The sequence below is a fragment of the Ylistrum balloti genome, unplaced genomic scaffold, assembly GCF_031769215.1.
Source record: "Ylistrum balloti isolate Yb309-2 unplaced genomic scaffold, AGI_CSIRO_Ybal_v1 Utg370720, whole genome shotgun sequence".
Taxonomy (NCBI): domain Eukaryota; kingdom Metazoa; phylum Mollusca; class Bivalvia; order Pectinida; family Pectinidae; genus Ylistrum; species Ylistrum balloti.
The window spans coordinates 459,292-478,714 of record NW_026782428.1 but is presented as its reverse complement, the minus strand read 5'-3'; the positions used below and the strand labels follow the sequence as shown (position 1 = coordinate 478,714).

The 19,423-nt window shown below is 41.9% G+C and overlaps 2 protein-coding genes across 2 annotated transcripts in view; one reads left to right on the top strand and one right to left on the bottom strand.

Moving 5' to 3' along the window:
• Positions 1-6,670, top strand: part of LOC132557770 (anoctamin-10-like) — a 69,489-nt gene extending 62,819 nt beyond the window's left edge. Inside the window, exon 22 of the mRNA XM_060222296.1 lies at positions 6,586-6,670. Coding sequence (XP_060078279.1) covers positions 6,586-6,670 — 85 coding nt within the window. The remainder of the gene's footprint in view (positions 1-6,585) is intronic.
• Positions 6,671-17,653: 10,983 nt separating this feature from the next.
• On the bottom strand, positions 17,654-18,601 carry LOC132557769 (eukaryotic translation initiation factor 3 subunit A-like). Its single transcript, XM_060222295.1, has one exon. The coding sequence runs from the start codon at positions 18,599-18,601 to the stop codon at positions 17,654-17,656; it is 948 nt and encodes a 315-aa protein (XP_060078278.1).
• Positions 18,602-19,423: the final 822 nt, after the last annotated feature.

The following is a 19,423-nucleotide window of genomic DNA, read 5'->3' as shown; positions in this document are numbered from 1 at the left end:
TCCACAGCGTTACAGACCAGACTCATATTCCACAGCATTACAGACCAGACACATATTCCACACCATTACAGACCAGACACATATTCCACACCATTACAGACTAGACTCATATTCTACACCAGTACAGACTAGATTCATATTCACACCATATACACCATTACAGACTCAGATTATTCCACACCATTACAGACTAGACTCATATTCTACACCATTACAGACCAGACTCATATTCCACACCATTACAGACTAGACTCATATTCTACACCAGTACAGACTAGATTAATATTTACACCATTACAGACCAGACTCATATTCCACATCATTACAGACTAGACTCATATTCCACACCATCACAGACCAGACTCATATTCTACACCAGTACAGACTAGACTCATATCCCATGCCATTACAGACAAGACTCATATTCCACAGCGTTACAGACCAGACTCATATTCCACAGCATTACAGACCAGACACATATTCCACACCATTACAGACTCACACAGACCAGACACATATTCCACACCATTACAGACAAGACACATATTCGACACCATTACAGACTAGACTCATATTCCACACCATTACAGACCAGACTCATATTCCACACCATTACAGACTAGACTCATATTCTACACCATTACAGACCAGACTCATATTCCACACCATTACAGACTAGACTCATATTCTACACCAGTACAGACTAGATTAATATTTACACCATTACAGACCAGACTCATATTCCACACCATTACAGACTAGACTCATATTCTACACCATTACAGACCAGACTCATATTCCACACCATTACAGACTAGACTCATATTCTACACCATTACAGACCAGACTCGTATTCCACACCATTACAGACCAGACACATATTCCACACCATTACAGACTAGACTCATATTCCACACCATCACAGACCAGACTCATATTCCACAGCATTACAGACTAGACTCATATTCCACACCATTACAGACCAGACTCATATTCTACACCATTACAGACTAGACTCATACTCCACACCATTACAGACTCATATTCTACACCAGTACAGACATATTCCACACCATTACAGACCAGACTCATATTCCACGCCATTACAGACTAGACTCATATTCCACACCATTACAGACTAGACTCATATTCTACACCAGTACACACACCAGTTACAGAATCATATTCACACCATTACAGACCAGACTCATATTCCACACCATTACAGACTAGACTCATATTCTACACCATTACAGACCAGACTCATATTCCACACCATTACAGACTAGACTCATATTCTACACCACAGACTATTACAGATTTAAAGATGTGACTGTTTTTCAGAAGCTTTACATTCTTTTCTCATATTCTACACCATTACAGACCAGACTCATATTCCACACCATTACAGACCAGACACATATTCCACACCATTACAGACTAGACTCATATTCTACACCAGTACAGACTAGATTCATATTCACACCATTACAGACCAGACTCATATTCCACACCATTACAGACTAGACTCATATTCTACACCATTACAGACCAGACTCATATTCCACACCATTACAGACCAGACTCATATTCCACACCATTACAGACTAGACTCATATTCTACACCATTACAGACCAGACTCATATTCCACACCATTACAGACTAGACTCATATTCTACACCAGTACAGACTAGATTAATATTTACACCATTACAGACCAGACTCATATTCCACACCATTACAGACTAGACTCATATTCTACACCATTACAGACCAGACTCATATTCCACACCATTACAGACTAGACTCATATTCTACACCATTACAGACCAGACTCGTATTCCACACCATTACAGACCAGACACATATTCCACACCATTACAGACTAGACTCATATTCTACACCAGTACAGACTAGATTCATATTCACACCATTACAGACCAGACTCATATTCCACACCATTACAGACTAGACTCATATTCTACACCATTACAGACCAGACTCATATTCCACACCATTACAGACTAGACTCATATTCTACACCAGTACAGACTAGATTAATATTTACACCATTACAGACCAGACTCATATTCCACACCATTACAGACTAGACTCATATTCTACACCATTACAGACCAGACTCATATTCCACACCATTACAGACTAGACTCATATTCTACACCATTACAGACCAGACTCGTATTCCACAGCATTACAGACCATACATAATAGGTTGTTTGATGTGTCCCTTGCAAGAACTCGTCAATATAGCACTAGTTTCTTTCCAAAACTTTGACTGAATGGAACGACCCATCCTGTCTGTTTCCCTCATTGACATCCATTTATGCAATAAAAAAAGCATTTTTGTCACAGCCTGTTATCAATCCTCTTTCACAATGCACTGATACTTTTAAATATTACGGTAACAGAAAGGCAAACATAATCTTGTGTCAACTAAGAAACTCTGCAAGTAACTTATTTAATTCCCACCTTAAAGACAACCTTGCCTGTACTTGTGGCCACCCAGTTGAAGATCCTACTCACTTCTTTTTACATTGTCCCTTCTTTACTATCCAAAGACAACTCCTCCTTAATTCTCTTTCTACTCTTAGTGATTCTATACCTCTTACCACTGATAAATGTCTTAAAGGATACACTTAATATTAATATTAATAAATCTATTCTTGATTTAATTCAGAGATTCATAACTGATACCGGTCGCCTGTTTTAGCCTTAGTATTCTTATATATACATTTTTTTTTTCTATTTTTAATTTAAATTTGTTATCTAAGTTTGGTCTGCCTGTCAATTTTTACGGACTCGGCTCAGGATTGTGGGTATATGGACTGTTTGAACCTGCAGCCTGTGCCGTGATCAATTGACAAACTTTGACTCCATCTTGTTATATATAATTATATTACCTATCTAATCTTACTATTCTTTAACACTATAATTTAAATGATGGTAATGCTTGCCTAACATTTCTGTTAGATAATTATTCAACTGAATCTATATTCTAAATTCTTATTCCTGGCCCCACTTATAAAACATCTCAACTTGAGATTTCCTCAAGTCGAGATTTTCCTCAGCTGATATCTCCTCAAAAACGGCTTGTATAAAATTTTCTCAAGGAACAGGAGGAAGGCATCGGCAAGGATGTCCTGAAATTCCTTGAGGAATTTTCATACAAGATATTTTCAAGGAGATATTAGCTGAGGAAAATCTGGGCTTGAGGAAATCTGAAATTGAGATATGTTATACAAGTGGGGCCTGGGATGCTATCATTATTATTTAATATCTTAAATTTTGATTGATGTGTCTGTGTACTTGTTTAAGTTGTATGGAGAGGGCTTTCATAGGCTCTGCCTGTTGCCCAATTCCATTTGTCACCAACATCAAGACAATAAAATATTCTAAAAAAAAAAAAGAAAATTAGTTTCCATCGTGTCCTGAGGTTTTACTGGTGTGTATTGTATTTATTTTTGTTAAATGCTTTCAACTGATATTTTGTTTCTCTCTTGTCAGTTTTTATGTTCAATTCGTGTTTTGATATGCCTGTCGATGATGGGTCATATTATGGTATAACTTACACTGTCTATATTCACACTTTAATGACACTTGCTACAAATATTTCATATCGAAAGGTTTACAACAAGATTGCACTTGAAAAGTCTGGAAATATCATGCTCCCATGGGGGAAACATATAGCCACCTTTCATGTCAATTTACCTACAGTTAAGCAAGGATCTGGAAACTACATGTGAACATTAATAATACTAAGAGGATGTCCCTTGTACCAAATTAAGGGACCTTGACCCCTCCATTACATAATTATTGCCCTTTGTAAAATTTTGTGTCTGGAGCACAACTTTGCTTGCATTTAAACTTGGATAATCAGTGGCAATATGGGAGATTTTTAGGTCATCTGGACCCGAAGGGTCCGATGACCTATAGTCATCATGCTTCGTCCGTCGTCGTCCGCCGTGCGCCGTCCGCCGTGCGCCGTCCGTAAACTTTTCATTCAAACGACTTCTTCTCAAATACTAGAAGGTCTAGGGGGCTAATACTTGGCACAGAGGATACTGGCATGGAGCTCTACCAAGTTTGTTCAAATGAATGACCTTGACCCACTTTAAAGGTCACAGGGGTCAAATATGTTAAAATCTTTAAACAACTTCTTCTCATTAACCAAAAGGCTCAGAGTGTAGATATTGGGCCTGTGACATGCTGGGATGAAGGACTACCAAGTTTGTTCAAATGAATGACCTTGACCCACTTTAAAGGTCACAGGGGTCAAATATGTTAAAATCTTTAAACAACTTCTTCTCAATAACCAAAAGGCTCAGATTGCTGATATTGTGCCTGTGGCATGCTGGGATGAAGGGCTATCAAGTTTGTTTAAATGAATGACCTTGAACAACTTTCAAGGTCACAGGGGTCAAATATGTCAAAATCTTTAAATAACTTCTTCTCAAATACTAGAAGGCCTAGGGGGCTAATACTTGGCCCATAGCATGCTGGCATGGAGCCCTACAAAGTTTGTTCAAATGAATGACCTTGGCCCACTTTCAAGGTCACAGGGGTCAAATATGTTAAAATATACAAAGGACTTCATCTCTATAAGCAAAAGTCTATGAGTGCCGATATTGGGTCTGTAGCATGCTGGGAGGAAAGGCTACCAAGTTTATTTAAATGAATGACCTTGAACAACTTTCAAGGTCGCAGGGGTCAAATATGTCAAAATATTTAAATAACTTCTTCTCAAATACTAGAAGGCCTAGGGGGCTAATACTTGGCCCATAGCATGCTGGCATGGAGCCCTACAAAGTTTGTTCAAATGAATGACCTTGGCCCACTTTCAAGGTCACAGGGGTCAAATATGTTAAAATATACAAAGGACTTCATCTCAATAAGCAAAAGTCTATGAGTGCCGATATTGGGTCTGTAGCATGCTGGGAGGAAAGGCTACCAAGTTTATTCAAATGAATGACCTCAACCCACTTTCAAGGTCACAGGGGTCAAATATGTTAAAATCTTTAAACAACTTCTTCTCATTAACCAAAAGGCTCAGAGTGTAGATATTGGGCCTGTGACATGCTGGGATGAAGGACTACCAAGTTTGTTCAAATGAATGACCTTGACCCACTTTAAAGGTCACAGTGGTCAAATATGTTAAAATCTTTAAACAACTTCTTCTCAATAACCAAAAGGCTCAGATTGCTGATATTGTGCCTGTGGCATGCTGGGATGAACGGCTATCAAGTTTGTTTAAATGAATGACCTTGAACAACTTTCAAGGTCGCAGGGGTCAAATATGTCAAAATCTTTAAATAACTTCTCAAATACTAGAAGGCCTAGGGGGCTAATACTTGGCCCATAGCATGCTGGCATGGAGCCCTACAAAGTTTGTTCAAATGAATGACCTTGGCCCACTTTCAAGGTCACAGGGGTCAAATATGTTAAACTATACAAAGGACTTCATCTCAATAAGCAAAAGTCTATGAGTGCCGATATTGGGTCTGTAGCATGCTGGGAGGAAAGGTTACCAAGTTTATTTAAATGAATGACCTTGAACAACTTTCAAGGTCGCAGGGGTCAAATATGTCAAAATCTTTAAATAACTTCTTCTCAAATACTAGAAGGCCTAGGGGGCTAATACTTGGCCCATAGCATGCTGGCATGGAGCCCTACAAAGTTTGTTCAAATGAATGACCTTGGCCCACTTTCAAGGTCACAGGGGTCAAATATGTTAAAATATACAAAGGACTTCATCTCAATAAGCAAAAGTCTATGAGTGCCGATATTGGGTCTGTAGCATGCTGGGAGGAAAGGCTACCAAGTTTATTCAAATGAATGACCTCAACCCACTTTCAAGGTCACAGGGGTCAAATATGTTAAAATATACAAACGACTTCTTCTCAACAAGCAAAAGTCCATGAGTGCTGATATTGGGCCTGTAAGATGCTTGGAGGAGAGGCTACCAAGTTTGTTCAAATGAATGACCTCAACCCACTTTCTAGGTTTGGCTTGCTTTTTGTCAGATGACCGTTAAGGCCCATGGGCCTCTTGTTATAAGCTGTATCTATATATTCCTCTCATGGCTATGTGTAATTGATTGTTGTCAGTTTTACAAGTCTGTACTAAATATGCTTTTCCTGCCTGTACGTAAACTTTGTTATTTTTTTGTCTGTTTGTTTCGTTTTCATTTTTCCTTTAGGTTTTTTTTCTTGTACTGTTTTGCTCTTTGTCCATTTTTTTTTTCTATTTTCATCCTTTTGAGCTTTCTTTTCAGTATTACTAATACTGAACTATCACACATCATATTTTGTAGGATTGTATATGATTTCACTTGATTTTGTCTTCAGTTTATTTATAAGCATAGAAAAAGGATAATTATTGTATTCAATTAATAAAGTCCTTCTTCGAAACTAAACTTCATGATTTTATAAAAGTGTTTGTCACAGTAATAAAATTCTTTTTATAAGAAAAATATTTAAATTATTTAACATACAAAAACTTACCCTGAAGTTGACAATTAATAACTTAACTGCGGGCATTTTACAACTGTTTTATTACATTTGCAGTCAGCTGTCATTTCGAGTAAAGGGACCCAGAGGAGAGGATCTGGGAGGGCAATACAGATATTACCATGAAGATTCTGTTGCTTAGATACACAGCACCAGCAGTGTCTAGACATTCAAACTGAGACAGCCATGACAAGATTTGTATATGTAACTAAGGTCACTATTTGATGCTGGAGCCTATGGCCATTCGCATTGGAGTATCAGGCAGACTCAACTAGGCAGCTGTACATGCAGCCTTGAGCCACATGTTCTATTTTATCTCAGAGTTGGATCTCCTTGAGTGGGGGGGAGGATCTTTAGTATCACTCATTACAGTCAGGATTAGAGAGCTGTGATGACTTTATGTTGATAAAATGTTATTTGTTTATTATACATTGTATATATATATATATATCTTAATATTTTATTACCTAGGGGTAAGAATGTGGAATATTTAAAGTGCTGGTTTAGAAACACATGTTGATAGCTTTGATTTAAATAGAAGTTTTACATATCTTTTGTAGGTTTTTGTCAATTGTTTGTATTCTGCAACTTTAGGAAGGGTAATCCCTTCAGAGTAGAGTTTTGAGGGCATAGTTCTGTCAATAGGTCAAGATAATTCCACCGCCTTGTGTCAGATTTTTAAGGATTAATGTTACAAGGCTCGCACGACAGACATGATAACTTATAACTATCACAAAATCACAGATCAGTGGTGACATTGTGTAGGTAATATCTTGATAAAAAAAAACTGGAATATTATTATTAGTTTAAGTTGTTTTCTTCAATTTTCTCAGATGCAGTTTATATTGATTTTAATCTGAAAAACTTCAAAGATGACATTCCAACAATATTAGTTTTGAATTCCAATTACATGCGGTAAATGTTCTGAAAGTTATCAAATAATGAGAAAAGATCAAAACTATAGTAAAACAGTCATTAGCCACAAGCTGTTCTTTATAGATAAACATGTAGTATCTGTTTTTTGTAAAATGTGTAAAAATTACGAAGAATTCCACATAATGTTAGATATACCATAGTGCCATGTTAACCTTACTGTGTACCATCACATAGCTCTAGTCCTGTTAAATGTCTTCATTATAATATACCACTAATATAAACTTATTTAATTACACTACTAGCTCACAACTTCTGTGTTAACATTATATAGCCTTCCACTTTAATGTGCTGTGAAAGCATTATTTGTGAAAATTTCATGAATTGTAATTCATTATTAGTGGTATTTACCGTAAATTTGCGGGTATAATGCGCACTCGGGTATAATGTGCAGGTAATTTTTTGGGGTCAGATTAAAAATATAAAAACCCACAGAATTTCTACAGAAAGATTAATTAATTACTGGTTACCGCGATGACACAGTTGATGTGGTTTGATCCATTGATAATTAGGAACCACAATCATAGTGACCCTAACATATTTAATTACCTTATGTAAACAAATTCACTCAGGTGACTGACTAACAAGCATGAAAGGCTTGGCTAATTGGATAATTTACAGTTCTCAACAGGTAACACATTGAATATGAGGAGATTGATGTCACCGGGTTGGGCTGAACGCGTTCTATTGGTCAGAAAACGAAGTTGTTTTAACTGTAAATTTTCAATCCTACCTTGTCCCCTTATCTGTACCTACTGCGGTATCCGAAGGTACTTAATTATAGATTGTTTACACCAACTTCAACATGTGGAAACAGCAAAGATCGTTTACAGCGAAAGAAAAACTGGATCGCCGAGATGCCGGCATCGCTGTCAGTACAACAGAACTGCGTGTGCGGGCCATGCAGATCAATAGAGTAAGAAATAACATTTTGTGGAATCTAACTTAATTTGAAATCTTGGTTTCACTTGATCAAATATCTTGTTTGTTTTAAGTATAAAGGCAAAGAACTAAATTTGGGTCATGGGGTCCTATAGTTCCGTAAGTGACCTTTTGGTGGAGGGATGTATCCAGATGTAAAACCTTTAAAATCTGTTGAAGTGATAGTTCTTAGTCAGTAATATTTTCTCTTTTCTTTGTAAATCCATTATTGACAGTGTTAAAAGACTTGGTAGGATATCACTGGGGCAGACTGTAGGAGACTTGGTAGGATATCACTGGGGCAGACTATTGGAGACTTGGTAGGATATCACTGGGGCAGACTGTTGGAGACTTAGTAGGATATCACTGGGGCAGACTGTTGAAGACGTAGGAGGATATCACTGGGGCTGACTATTGGAGACTTGGTAGGATATCACTGGGGCAGACTGTAGGAGACTTGGTAGGATATCACTGGGGCAGACTATTGGAGACTTGGTAGGATATCACTGTGGCAGACTATTGGAGACTTGGTAGGGTATCACTGGGGCAGACTGTTGGAGACTTGGGAGGGTATCACTAGGACAGACTGTTGGAGACTTGGGAGGATATCAATGGAAGAGACTGTTGGAGACTTGGGAGAATATCAATGGGAGAGACTGATGGAGACTTGGGAGGATATCAATGGGAAAGACTGTTGGAGACTTGGGAGGATATCACTGGGACAGACTGTTGGAGACTTGGTAGGATATCACTGGGGCAGACTGTTGGAGACTTGGTAGGATATTACTGGGGCAGGCTATTGGAGACTTGGTAGGATATCAATGGGACAGACTGTTGGAGACTTGGTAGGATATCACTGGGACAGACTGTTGGAGAGACTATTGGAGACTTGGTAGGATATCACTGGGGCAAACTGTTGCAGACTTGGTAGGATATCACTGGGACAGACTGTTGGAGACTTGGTAGGATATCACTGGGGCAGACTATTGGAGACTTGGTAGGATATCACTGGGGCAGACTGTTGGAGACTTGGGAGGGTATCACTAGGACAGACTGTTGCAGACTTGGTAGGATATCACTGGGGCAGACTATTGGAGACTTGGTAGGATATCACTGGGCAGACTATTGGAGACTTGGTAGGATATCACTGGGGCAAACTGTTGCAGACTTGGTAGGATATCACTGGGACAGACTGTTGGAGACTTGGTAGGATATCACTGGGGCAGACTGTTGGAGACTTGGGAGGATATAAATGGGAGAGACTGATGGAGACTTGGGAGGATATCACTGGGACAGACTGTTGGAGACTTGGGAGGATATCAATGGGAAAGACTGTTGGAGACTTGGGAGGATATCAATGGGACAGACTGTTGGAGACCGAGGAGGATATCACTGGGGCAGACTACTGGAGACTTGGTAGGATATCACTGTGGCAGACTATTGGAGACTTGGTAGGGTATCACTGGGGCAGACTATTGGAGATATCACTGGGGCAGACTATCGGAGACTTAGGAGGATATCACTGGAGCAGACTATTGGAGACTTAGGAGGATATCACTGGGACAGACTGATGGAGACTTGGGAGGATATCAATGGGAAAGACTGTTGGAGACTTGGGAGGATATCAGTGGGACCGACTGTTGGAGACTTGGGAGGATATCAATGGGAGAGACTGTTGGAGATTTGGGAGGGTATCAATGGGAGAGACTGTTGGAGACTTGGGAGGATATAAATGGGAGAGACTGATGGAGACTTGGGAGGATATCACTGGGACAGACTGATGGAGACTTGGGAGAATATAAATGGGAGAGACTGATGGGGACTTTGGAAGATATCAATGGGACAGACTGTTGGAGACTTGGGAGGATATCAATGGGACAGACTAATGGAGACTTGGGAGGATATCACTGGGACAGACTGTTGGAGACTTGGGAGGATATCACTGGGACAGACTGTTGGAGACTTGGGAGGATATCAATGGGACAGACTGATGGGGACTTGGGAGGCTTTCAATGGGAGAGACTGTTGGAGACTTTGGAGGATATCAATGGGACAGACTGTTGGAGACTTAGTAGGATTTCACTGGGGCAGACTGTTGCAGACTTGGTAGGATATCACTGGGGCAGACTATTGGAGACTTGGTAGGATATCACTGGGGCAGACTATTGGAGACCTGGGAGGATATCACTGGGGCAGACTATTGGAGACTTGGTAGGATATCACTGGGGCAGACTGTTGGAGACTTGGGAGGATATAAATGGGAGAGACTGATGGGGACTTTGGAGGATATCAATGGGAGAGACTGTTGGAGACTTGGGAGGATATCAATGGGAGAGACTGTAGGAAACTTGGGAGGATATCAATGGGACAGACTGTTGGGGACTTGGTAAATATCACTGGGACAGACTGTTGGAGATTTGGGAGGATATCAATGGGAGAGACTGTTGGAGACTTGGGAGGATATCAATGGGAAAGACTGTTGGAGACTTGGGAGGATATAAATGGGAGAGACTGATGGGGACTTTGGAGGCTTTCAATGGGAGAGACTGTTGGAGACTTGGGAGGATATCACTGGGACAGACTGTTGGAGACTTGGTAAATATCACTGGGACAGACTGTTGGAGATTTGGGAGGATATCAATGGGACAGACTGTTGCAGACTTGGTAGGATATCACTGGGCAGACTATCGGAGACTTGGTAGGATATCGCTGCGGCAGGCTGTTGGAGACTTGGGAGGATATCAATGGGAGAGACTTTTGGAGACTTGGGAGGATATCAATGATAGAGACTGTTGGAGACTTGGGAGGATATAAATGGGAGAGACTGATGGAGACTTGGGAGGGTATCAATGGGAGAGACTATAGGAGACTTTGGAGGATATAAATGGGAGAGACTGATGGAGATTTGGGAGGGTATCAATGGGAGAGACTGTTGGAGACTTGGGAGGATATAAATGGGAGAGACTGTTGGAGACTTGGGAGGATATCAATGGGAGAGACTGTTGGAGACTTGGGAGGATATCAATGGGAGAGACTGTTGGAGACTTGGGAGGATATCAATGGGAGAGACTGTTGGAGACTTGGGAGGATATCACTGGGAGAGACTATTAGAGACTTGGGAGGATATCAATGGGAGAGACTGTTGGAGACTTGGGAGGATATCAATGGGACAGACTGTTGGAGACTTGGGAGGATATAAATGGGAGACTGTTGGAGACTTGGGAGGATATAAATGGGAGAGACTGTTGGAGACTTGGGAGGATATCAATGGGAGAGACTGTTGGAGACTTGGGAGGATATCAATGGGAGAGACTGTTGGAGACTTGGGAGGATATCAATGGGAGAGACTGTTGGAGACTTGGGAGGATATCAATGGGACAGACTGTGGAGACTTGGGAGGATATGGGAGACTGGGAGAGACTGGGGCAGACTGTTGGAGACTTGGGAGGCAGACTGTTGGAGACTTGGGAGGATATAAATGGGAGAGACTGATGGGGACTTTGGAGGATATCAATGGGACAGACTAATGGAGACTTGGGAGGATATCACTGGGACAGACTGTTGGAGACTTGGGAGGATATCAATGGGAGAGACTGTTGGAGATTTGGGAGGGTATCAATGGGAGAGACTGTTGGAGACTTGGGAGGATATCAATGGGAGAGACTGTAGGAGACTTGGGAGGATATCAATGGAAGAGACTGTTGGAGACTTGGTAGGATATCACTGGGGCAGACTGTTGGAGACTTGGGAGGATATCAATGGAAGAGACTGTTGGAGACTTGGGAGGATATTAATGATAGAGACTGTTGGAGACTTGGGAGGATATAAATGGGAGAAACTGATGGAGACTTGGGAGGGTATCAATGGGAGAGACTGTTGGAGACTTGGGAGGATATCAATGGGAGAGACTGTTGGAGACTTGGGAGGATATCAATGGGACAAACTGTTGGAGACTTGGGAGGATATCAATGGAAGAGACTGTTGGAGACTTGGGAGGATATTAATGATAGAGACTGTTGGAGACTTGGGAGGATATCAATGGGACAGACTGTTGGAGACTTGGGAGGATATCAATGGAAGAGACTGTTGGAGACTTGGGAGGATATTAATGATAGAGACTGTTGGAGACTTGGGAGGTTGGAGACTTGGGAGGATATAAATGGGAGAGACTGATGGGGACTTTGGAGGATATCAATGGGAGAGACTGTTGGAGACTTGGGAGGATATCAGTGGGACCGACTGTTGGAGACTTGGGAGGATATCAATGGGAGAGACTGTTGGAGACTTGGGAGGATATCACTGGGACAGACTGTTGGAGACTTGGTAGGATATCACTGGGGCAGACTGTTGGAGACTTGGTAGGATATCACTGGGGCAGACTATTGGAGACTTGGTAGGATATCACTGGGGCAGACTGTTGGAGACTTGGGAGGATATCACTGGGACAGACTGTTGGAGACTTGGGAGGATATCACTGGGACAGACTGTTGGAGACTTGGGAGGATATCAATGGGAGAGACTGTTGGAGACTTGGGAGGATATCAATGGGAGAGACTGTTGGGATTTCAATGGGAGAGACTGTTGGAGACATGGGAGGATATCACTAGGACAGATTGTTGGAGACTTGGGAGGATATCAATGGGAGAGATTGTTGGAGACTTGAGAGGATATCAATGGGACAGACTGTTGGAGACTTGGGAGGATATCAATGGGACAGACTGTTCAATGGGAGAGACTGGGAGGAGGATATCAATGGTAGAGACTGTTGGAGACTTGGGAGGATATCAATGGGACAGATTGATGGAGACTTGGGAGGATATCACTGGGAGAGACTGTTGGAGACTTGGTAGGATATCACTGGGGCAGACTGTTGGAGACTTGGGAGGGTATCATGGGGCATCAGACTGGATATCACTGGGACAGACTGTTGGAGACTTGGTAGGATATCACTGGGGCAGACTTTTGGAGACTTGGTAGGATATCACTGGGACAGACTGTTGGAGACTTGGGAGGATATCACTGGGAGCAGACTGTTGGGAGGATATCACTGGGAGAGACTGTTGGAGACTGTATCAATGGGAGAGACTGTTGGAGACTTGGGAGGATATCAATGGGACAGACTGTTGGAGACTTGGGAGGATATCAATGGAAGAGACTGTTGGAGACTTGGGAGGATATTAATGATAGAGACTGTTGGAGACTTGGGAGGATATAAATGGGAGAGACTGTTGGAGACTTGGGAGGCTTTCAATGGGAGAGACTGTTGGAGACTTTGGAGGATATCAATGGGACAGACTGTTGGAGACTTTGGAGGATATCAATGGAAGAGTCTGTTGGAGACTTGGGAGGATATTAATGATAGAGACTGTTGGAGACTTGGGAGGATATAAATGGGAGAGACTGTTGGAGACTTGGGAGGCTTTCAATGGGAGAGACTGTTGGAGACTTGGGAGGATATCAATGGGACAGACTGATGGAGACTTGGGAGGATATCACTGGGACAGACTGTTGGAGACTTGGGAGGGTATCACTAGGACAGACTGTTGGAGACTTGGGAGGATATCAATGGGACAGACTGTTGGAGACTTGGGAGGATATCAATGGGACAGACTGTTGGGGACTTGGTAAATATCACTGGGACAGACTGTTGGAGATTTGGGAGGATATCAATGGGAGAGACTGTTGGAGACTTGGGAGGATATCAATGGGACAGACTGTTGGAGACTTGGGAGGATATCAATGGAAGAGACTGTTGGAGACTTGGGAGGATATCAATGGGAGAGACTGTTGGAGACTTGGGAGGATATAAATGGGAGAGACTGATGGAGACTTGGGAGGGTATCAATGGGAGAGACTGTTGGAGACTTGGGAGGATATCAATGGGAGAGACTGTTGGAGATTTGGGAGGGTATCAATGGGAGAGACTGTTGGAGACTTGGGAGGATATCAATGGGACAGACTGATGGAGACTTGGGAGGATATCAATGGGACAGACTGTTGGAGACTTGGAGATCACTTTGGGAGGATATCACTGGGAGAGACTGTTGGAGACTTGGGAGGATATCAATGGGAGAGACTGTTGGAGACTTGGGAGGATATCAATGGGACAGACTGATGGAGACTTGGGAGGATATCAATGGGACAGACTAATGGGGACTTGGGAAGATATCAATGGTAGAGACTGTTGGAGACTTGGGAGGATATCAATGGGACAGACTGTTGGAGACTTTGGAGGATATCAATGGAAGAGTCTGTTGGAGACTTGGGAGGATATCAATGGGACAGACTGTTGGAGACTTGGGAGGATATCACTGGGACAGACTGTTGGAGACTTGGGAGGATATCACTGGGACAGACTGTTGGAGACTTGGTAGGATATCACTGGGGCAGACTATTGGAGACTTGGTAGGATATCACTGGGGCAGACTGTTGGAGACTTGGTAGGATATCACTGGGACAGACTGTTGGAGACTTGGTAGGATATCACTGGGGCAGACTATTGGAGACTTGGGAGGATATAAATGGGAGAGACTGTTGGAGATTTGGGGGGTATCAATGGGAGAGACTGTTGGAGACTTGGGAGGATATCAGTGGGACCGACTGTTGGAGACTTGGGAGGATATCAATGGGAGAGACGGTTGGAGAGTTGGGAGGGTATCAATGGGAGAGACTGTTGGAGAGACTTGGGAGGAGGATATCAATGGGACAGACTGATGGAGACTTGGGAGGATATCAATGGGAGAGACTGTTGGAGACTTGGGAGGATATCACTGGGAGAGACTATTAGAGACTTGGGAGGATATCAATGGGAGAGATTGATGCCCTGTATTGGTAAATATAGCAGCTATAATAAGACAACATGTTGTTGATGACCTGTAGTGGTAACTATAACAGCTATAATAAGACAACATGTTGCTGATGACCTGTAGTGGTAACTATAACAGCTATATTAAGACAACATGTTGTTGATGCCCTTATTAAGACAGCCTGTTGTTGATGCCCTGTAGTGGTAACTTTAACAGCTATATTAAGAAAACATGTTGTTGATACTCTGTAGTGGTAACTTTAACAGCTATAGTAAGAAAACATGTTGTTGATACTCTGTAGTGGTAACTTTAACAGTTATATTAAGAAAACATGTTGTTGATACTCTGTAGCAGTAAGTATGTATATGTTAATACTGTGATAACTCGGTATACTAGATAGACTCTTCCCGTCCATACTTCCTTGATTTTACATTTTTTTATATATATATATTTTAATGTAAATATATAAGACTTCTACATTCATGCCTGATATTTTATGTACTTTTTATGAGATATTTAGAAAATATTATTTTAGTAATTTTACAGACTAATAAAGAATAGATTTTAGAATCATGATTAAGTTGCCTTCTAGTTTTCTTGTATACAGATGATTAGGGCTCCCAAGATTTTCAACCGGGGAAGAAATGTTTTGTCATCAGTAAAGGTGACAACAGATACAGCATAGTATACCGAAGTAGGACAGCAGAGACACTGAACTTGATACAGCACAATTACAATGTCTATATACTGTGTACCAGTGCATGACGATGTGAAAGTTCAGACATTTACATTGTAGGATTCTGTGATAAAATGAAATTTGAAAACAAAGTCAGCAGCGAAAAGAGGTATGACAAAATCTGTCAAGGTCAGTTGAGGTATGACAAAATCTGTCAAGGTCAGTTGAGGTATGACAAAATAGGTCAATGTCAGTTGAGGTATGACCGAATAGGTCAAGGTCAGTTGAGGAATAACAAATACTGTCAAGGTCAGTTGAGGTATGGCAAAATAGGTCAAGGTCAGTAAAGGTATGACAAAATATGTCCTCTGCCAGGCAGAACAAACGGGATAATCACTCAGTGAACAGTCAGAGTCATTTAAAAGTCTCCTTGAGACAACCAGTGGCTACTTCACTGAACATCATTTCAGAGGCCTGTAATATGCCGAGCAGAGCAATGGAGATAACATGTCTTGCTGAAGGACACACCAGCAGAGCAATGGAGATAACATGTCTTGCTGAAGGACACACCAGCAGAGCAATGGAGATAACATGTCTTGCTGAAGGACACACCAGCAGAGCAATGGAGATAACATGTCTTGCTGAAGGACAAACCAGCAGAGCAATGGAGATAACATGTCTTGCTGAAGGACAACATGTCTTGCTGAAGGACACACCAGCAGAGCAATGGAGATAACATGTCTTGCTGAAGGACACACCAGAAGAGCAATGGAGATAACATGTCTTGCTGAAGGACACACCAGCAGAGCAATGGAGATAACATGTCTTGCTGAAGGACACACCAGAAGAGCAATGGAGATAACATGTCTTGCTGAAGGACAAACCAGCAGAGCAATGGCGATAACATGTCTTGCTGAAGGACACACCAGCAGAGCAATGGAGATAACATGTCTTGCTGAAGGACACACCAGCAGAGCAATGGAGCAAATTGATTTCCCTTCACCCAACAAGGCTTGACACCAAATTTGAGAAAAATCCAATCATTCCTAAAAAAGGAGTAGGATTTCAAAGTGATTACTTTATTTCTCCTTATTAGACTTGCAACTCCTGCCATGAGAGACTCTGTGACCCAGTGCTTATACAAAATAGATTCTCCTTCAGCCAACAAGTCTGGCTTCACACCAAATTCGAGCAAAAATGCAATCATTCCTTAAAGAGAAGTCGGATTTCACAGAAATAGCTTTATTTCTCCCACTGGACCTTGCAACTCCACCATAGGGGACCCGAGACACACTGTTTATACAAGATTGATTCCCTTTCATCTAACAAGGCTTCACAACAAATGTGGGCAAAATCCAATCAATATTACAGGAGGATATAGGATTTTAAAGAATTTGAATTACTTTATTTCTCCCCTTTTGGGCCCAGTGCCTTGCAACTCCCCTGCCAGTCCCTAGAGACCCAGTCCCTTGTCGATTTCCACTTTTGGGCATGTCCCTTATACAAAATAGGGCCCAGTTCTTTCCCCTCAGCCAACAAGTCTGGCTTCACACAATTCCTTGGTCGAAAAACTTTTGCAATCATTCCCCTTTTGGGCCCAGTCCCTTGGATTTCACAGAAATAGGTCGATTTCCCCATAGTCCTTGCAACTCCCCATTTGGGCCCACCCTTGGTCGATTTCCCACTGTTTATACAAGATTGATTCCCTTTCATCTAACAAGGCTTCACAACAAATGTGGGCAAAATCCAATCAATATTACAGGAGGATATAGGATTTTAAAGAATTTGGTCAATTTCCCCTTTTGGGCTCAGTCCCTTGGTCGATTTCCCCTTTTGGGCCCAGTGCCTTGGTCGATTTCCACTTTTGGGCATAGTCCCTTGGTCGATTTCCCCTTTTGGGCCCAATGCCTTGGTCGATTTCCACTTTTGGGCATAGTCCCTTGGTCGATTTCCCCTTTTGGGCCCAGTCCCTTGGTCGATTTCCCCTTTTTGGCCCAGTCCCTAGGTCGATTTCCCCTTTTGGGCATAGTCCCTTGGTCGATTTCCCCTTTTGGGCCCAGTCCCTTGGTCGATTTCCACTTTTGGGCATAGTCCCTTGGTCGATTTCCACTTTTGGGCATAGTCCCTTGGTCGATTTCCCCTTTTGGCCCAATGCCAGGTCGATTTCCACTTTTGGGCATAGTCCCTTAGTCGATTTCCCCTTTTGGGCCCAGTCCCTTGGTCGATTTCCCCTTTTGGGCCCAGTGCCTTGGTCGATTTCCACTTTTGGGCATAGTCCCTTGGTCGATTTCCCCTTTTGGGCCCAATGCCATGGTCGATTTCCACTTTTGGGCATAGTCCCTTGGTTGATTTCCCCTTTTGGGCCTAGTCCCTTGGTCGATTTCCCCTTTTTGGCCCAGTCCCTAGGTCGATTTCCCCTTTTGGGCATAGTCCCTTGGTCGATTTCCCCTTTTGGGCCCAGTCCCTTGGTCGATTTCCCCTTTTGGGCCCAGTGCCTTGGTCGATTTCCACTTTTGGGCATAGTCCCTTGGTCGATTTCCCCTTTTGGGCCCAATGCCTTGGTCGATTTCCACTTTTGGGCATAGTCCCTTGGTCGATTTCCCCTTTTGGGCCCAGTGCCTTGGTCGATTTCCACTTTGGGCCCAGTCCCTTGGTCGATTTCCCCTTTTGGGCCCAGTCCCTTGGTCGATTTCCCCTTTTGGGCCCAGTGCCTTGGTCGATTTCCACTTTTGGGCATAGTCCCTTGGTCGATTTCCCCTTTTGGGCCCAGTCCCTTGGTCGATTTCCCCTTTTGGGCCAGTCTCTCCTATCAAAAGTGATAGAGGCCTACCATTTTTGCAAAATTTATTCTCCCAAGGATGCAAGACTGAATTTGGACAAAATCTGCTCATTCCTTCATATCTAGTGTCGATTCGTAGACAAGAAAAAAGCTGATTTATGGACAACAGATATTGCATTATCCCTGTATCTCTCATAGCCCTTCAAGTCAGGTGGATGCAAAAAAACTCTGAACAATAAATGAAGACAAATAATTTATATCTCTATAATTGTTTTATTGTATTGAATTTACATACTCTCTTATCAGGGTTTGATCAGAAACTTAACATAAGTAAATGGAAACAATGTATAAATATGTCTAAAAGATCTTCTACCTAAGGGGTGTTACTGATACAGGGTGTTAAAATGCAGTGATCATAATGGCAAAATGTAAAATCTCTTATGTATAGAAATTGGTGTCAAGTCAGTAAATATTACCTTATAAATATATAGGAACAAATATTTTCTATTTAAAATGTTTACAAATTCAAACTGGAAATAAGTATTCCTGTAAGTGATCAGGAGCAAATAAAATCACACACATCTTTAAAATGTATCCATTTTTTTTTATGAACATGGCTGGAGTTAACAATCATGTATTGTCTATAGACATAAACTGATCTTGTATGCTGTTCCAGTGGAACTATTGTAGGAGTGTAAAGATACTCTTACTGGCAAATAACATGTTACAGAGCACAAGTCACTACAGCTCAGAGACTGGATCATACAGTATTGTAATATC

Excerpts from the sequence above, each read along its gene's own strand:
- LOC132557769 (XM_060222295.1), bottom strand. The coding sequence starts at position 18,601 with ATGCCCAAAAGTGGAAATCGACCAAGGCACTGGGCCCAAAAGGGGAAA.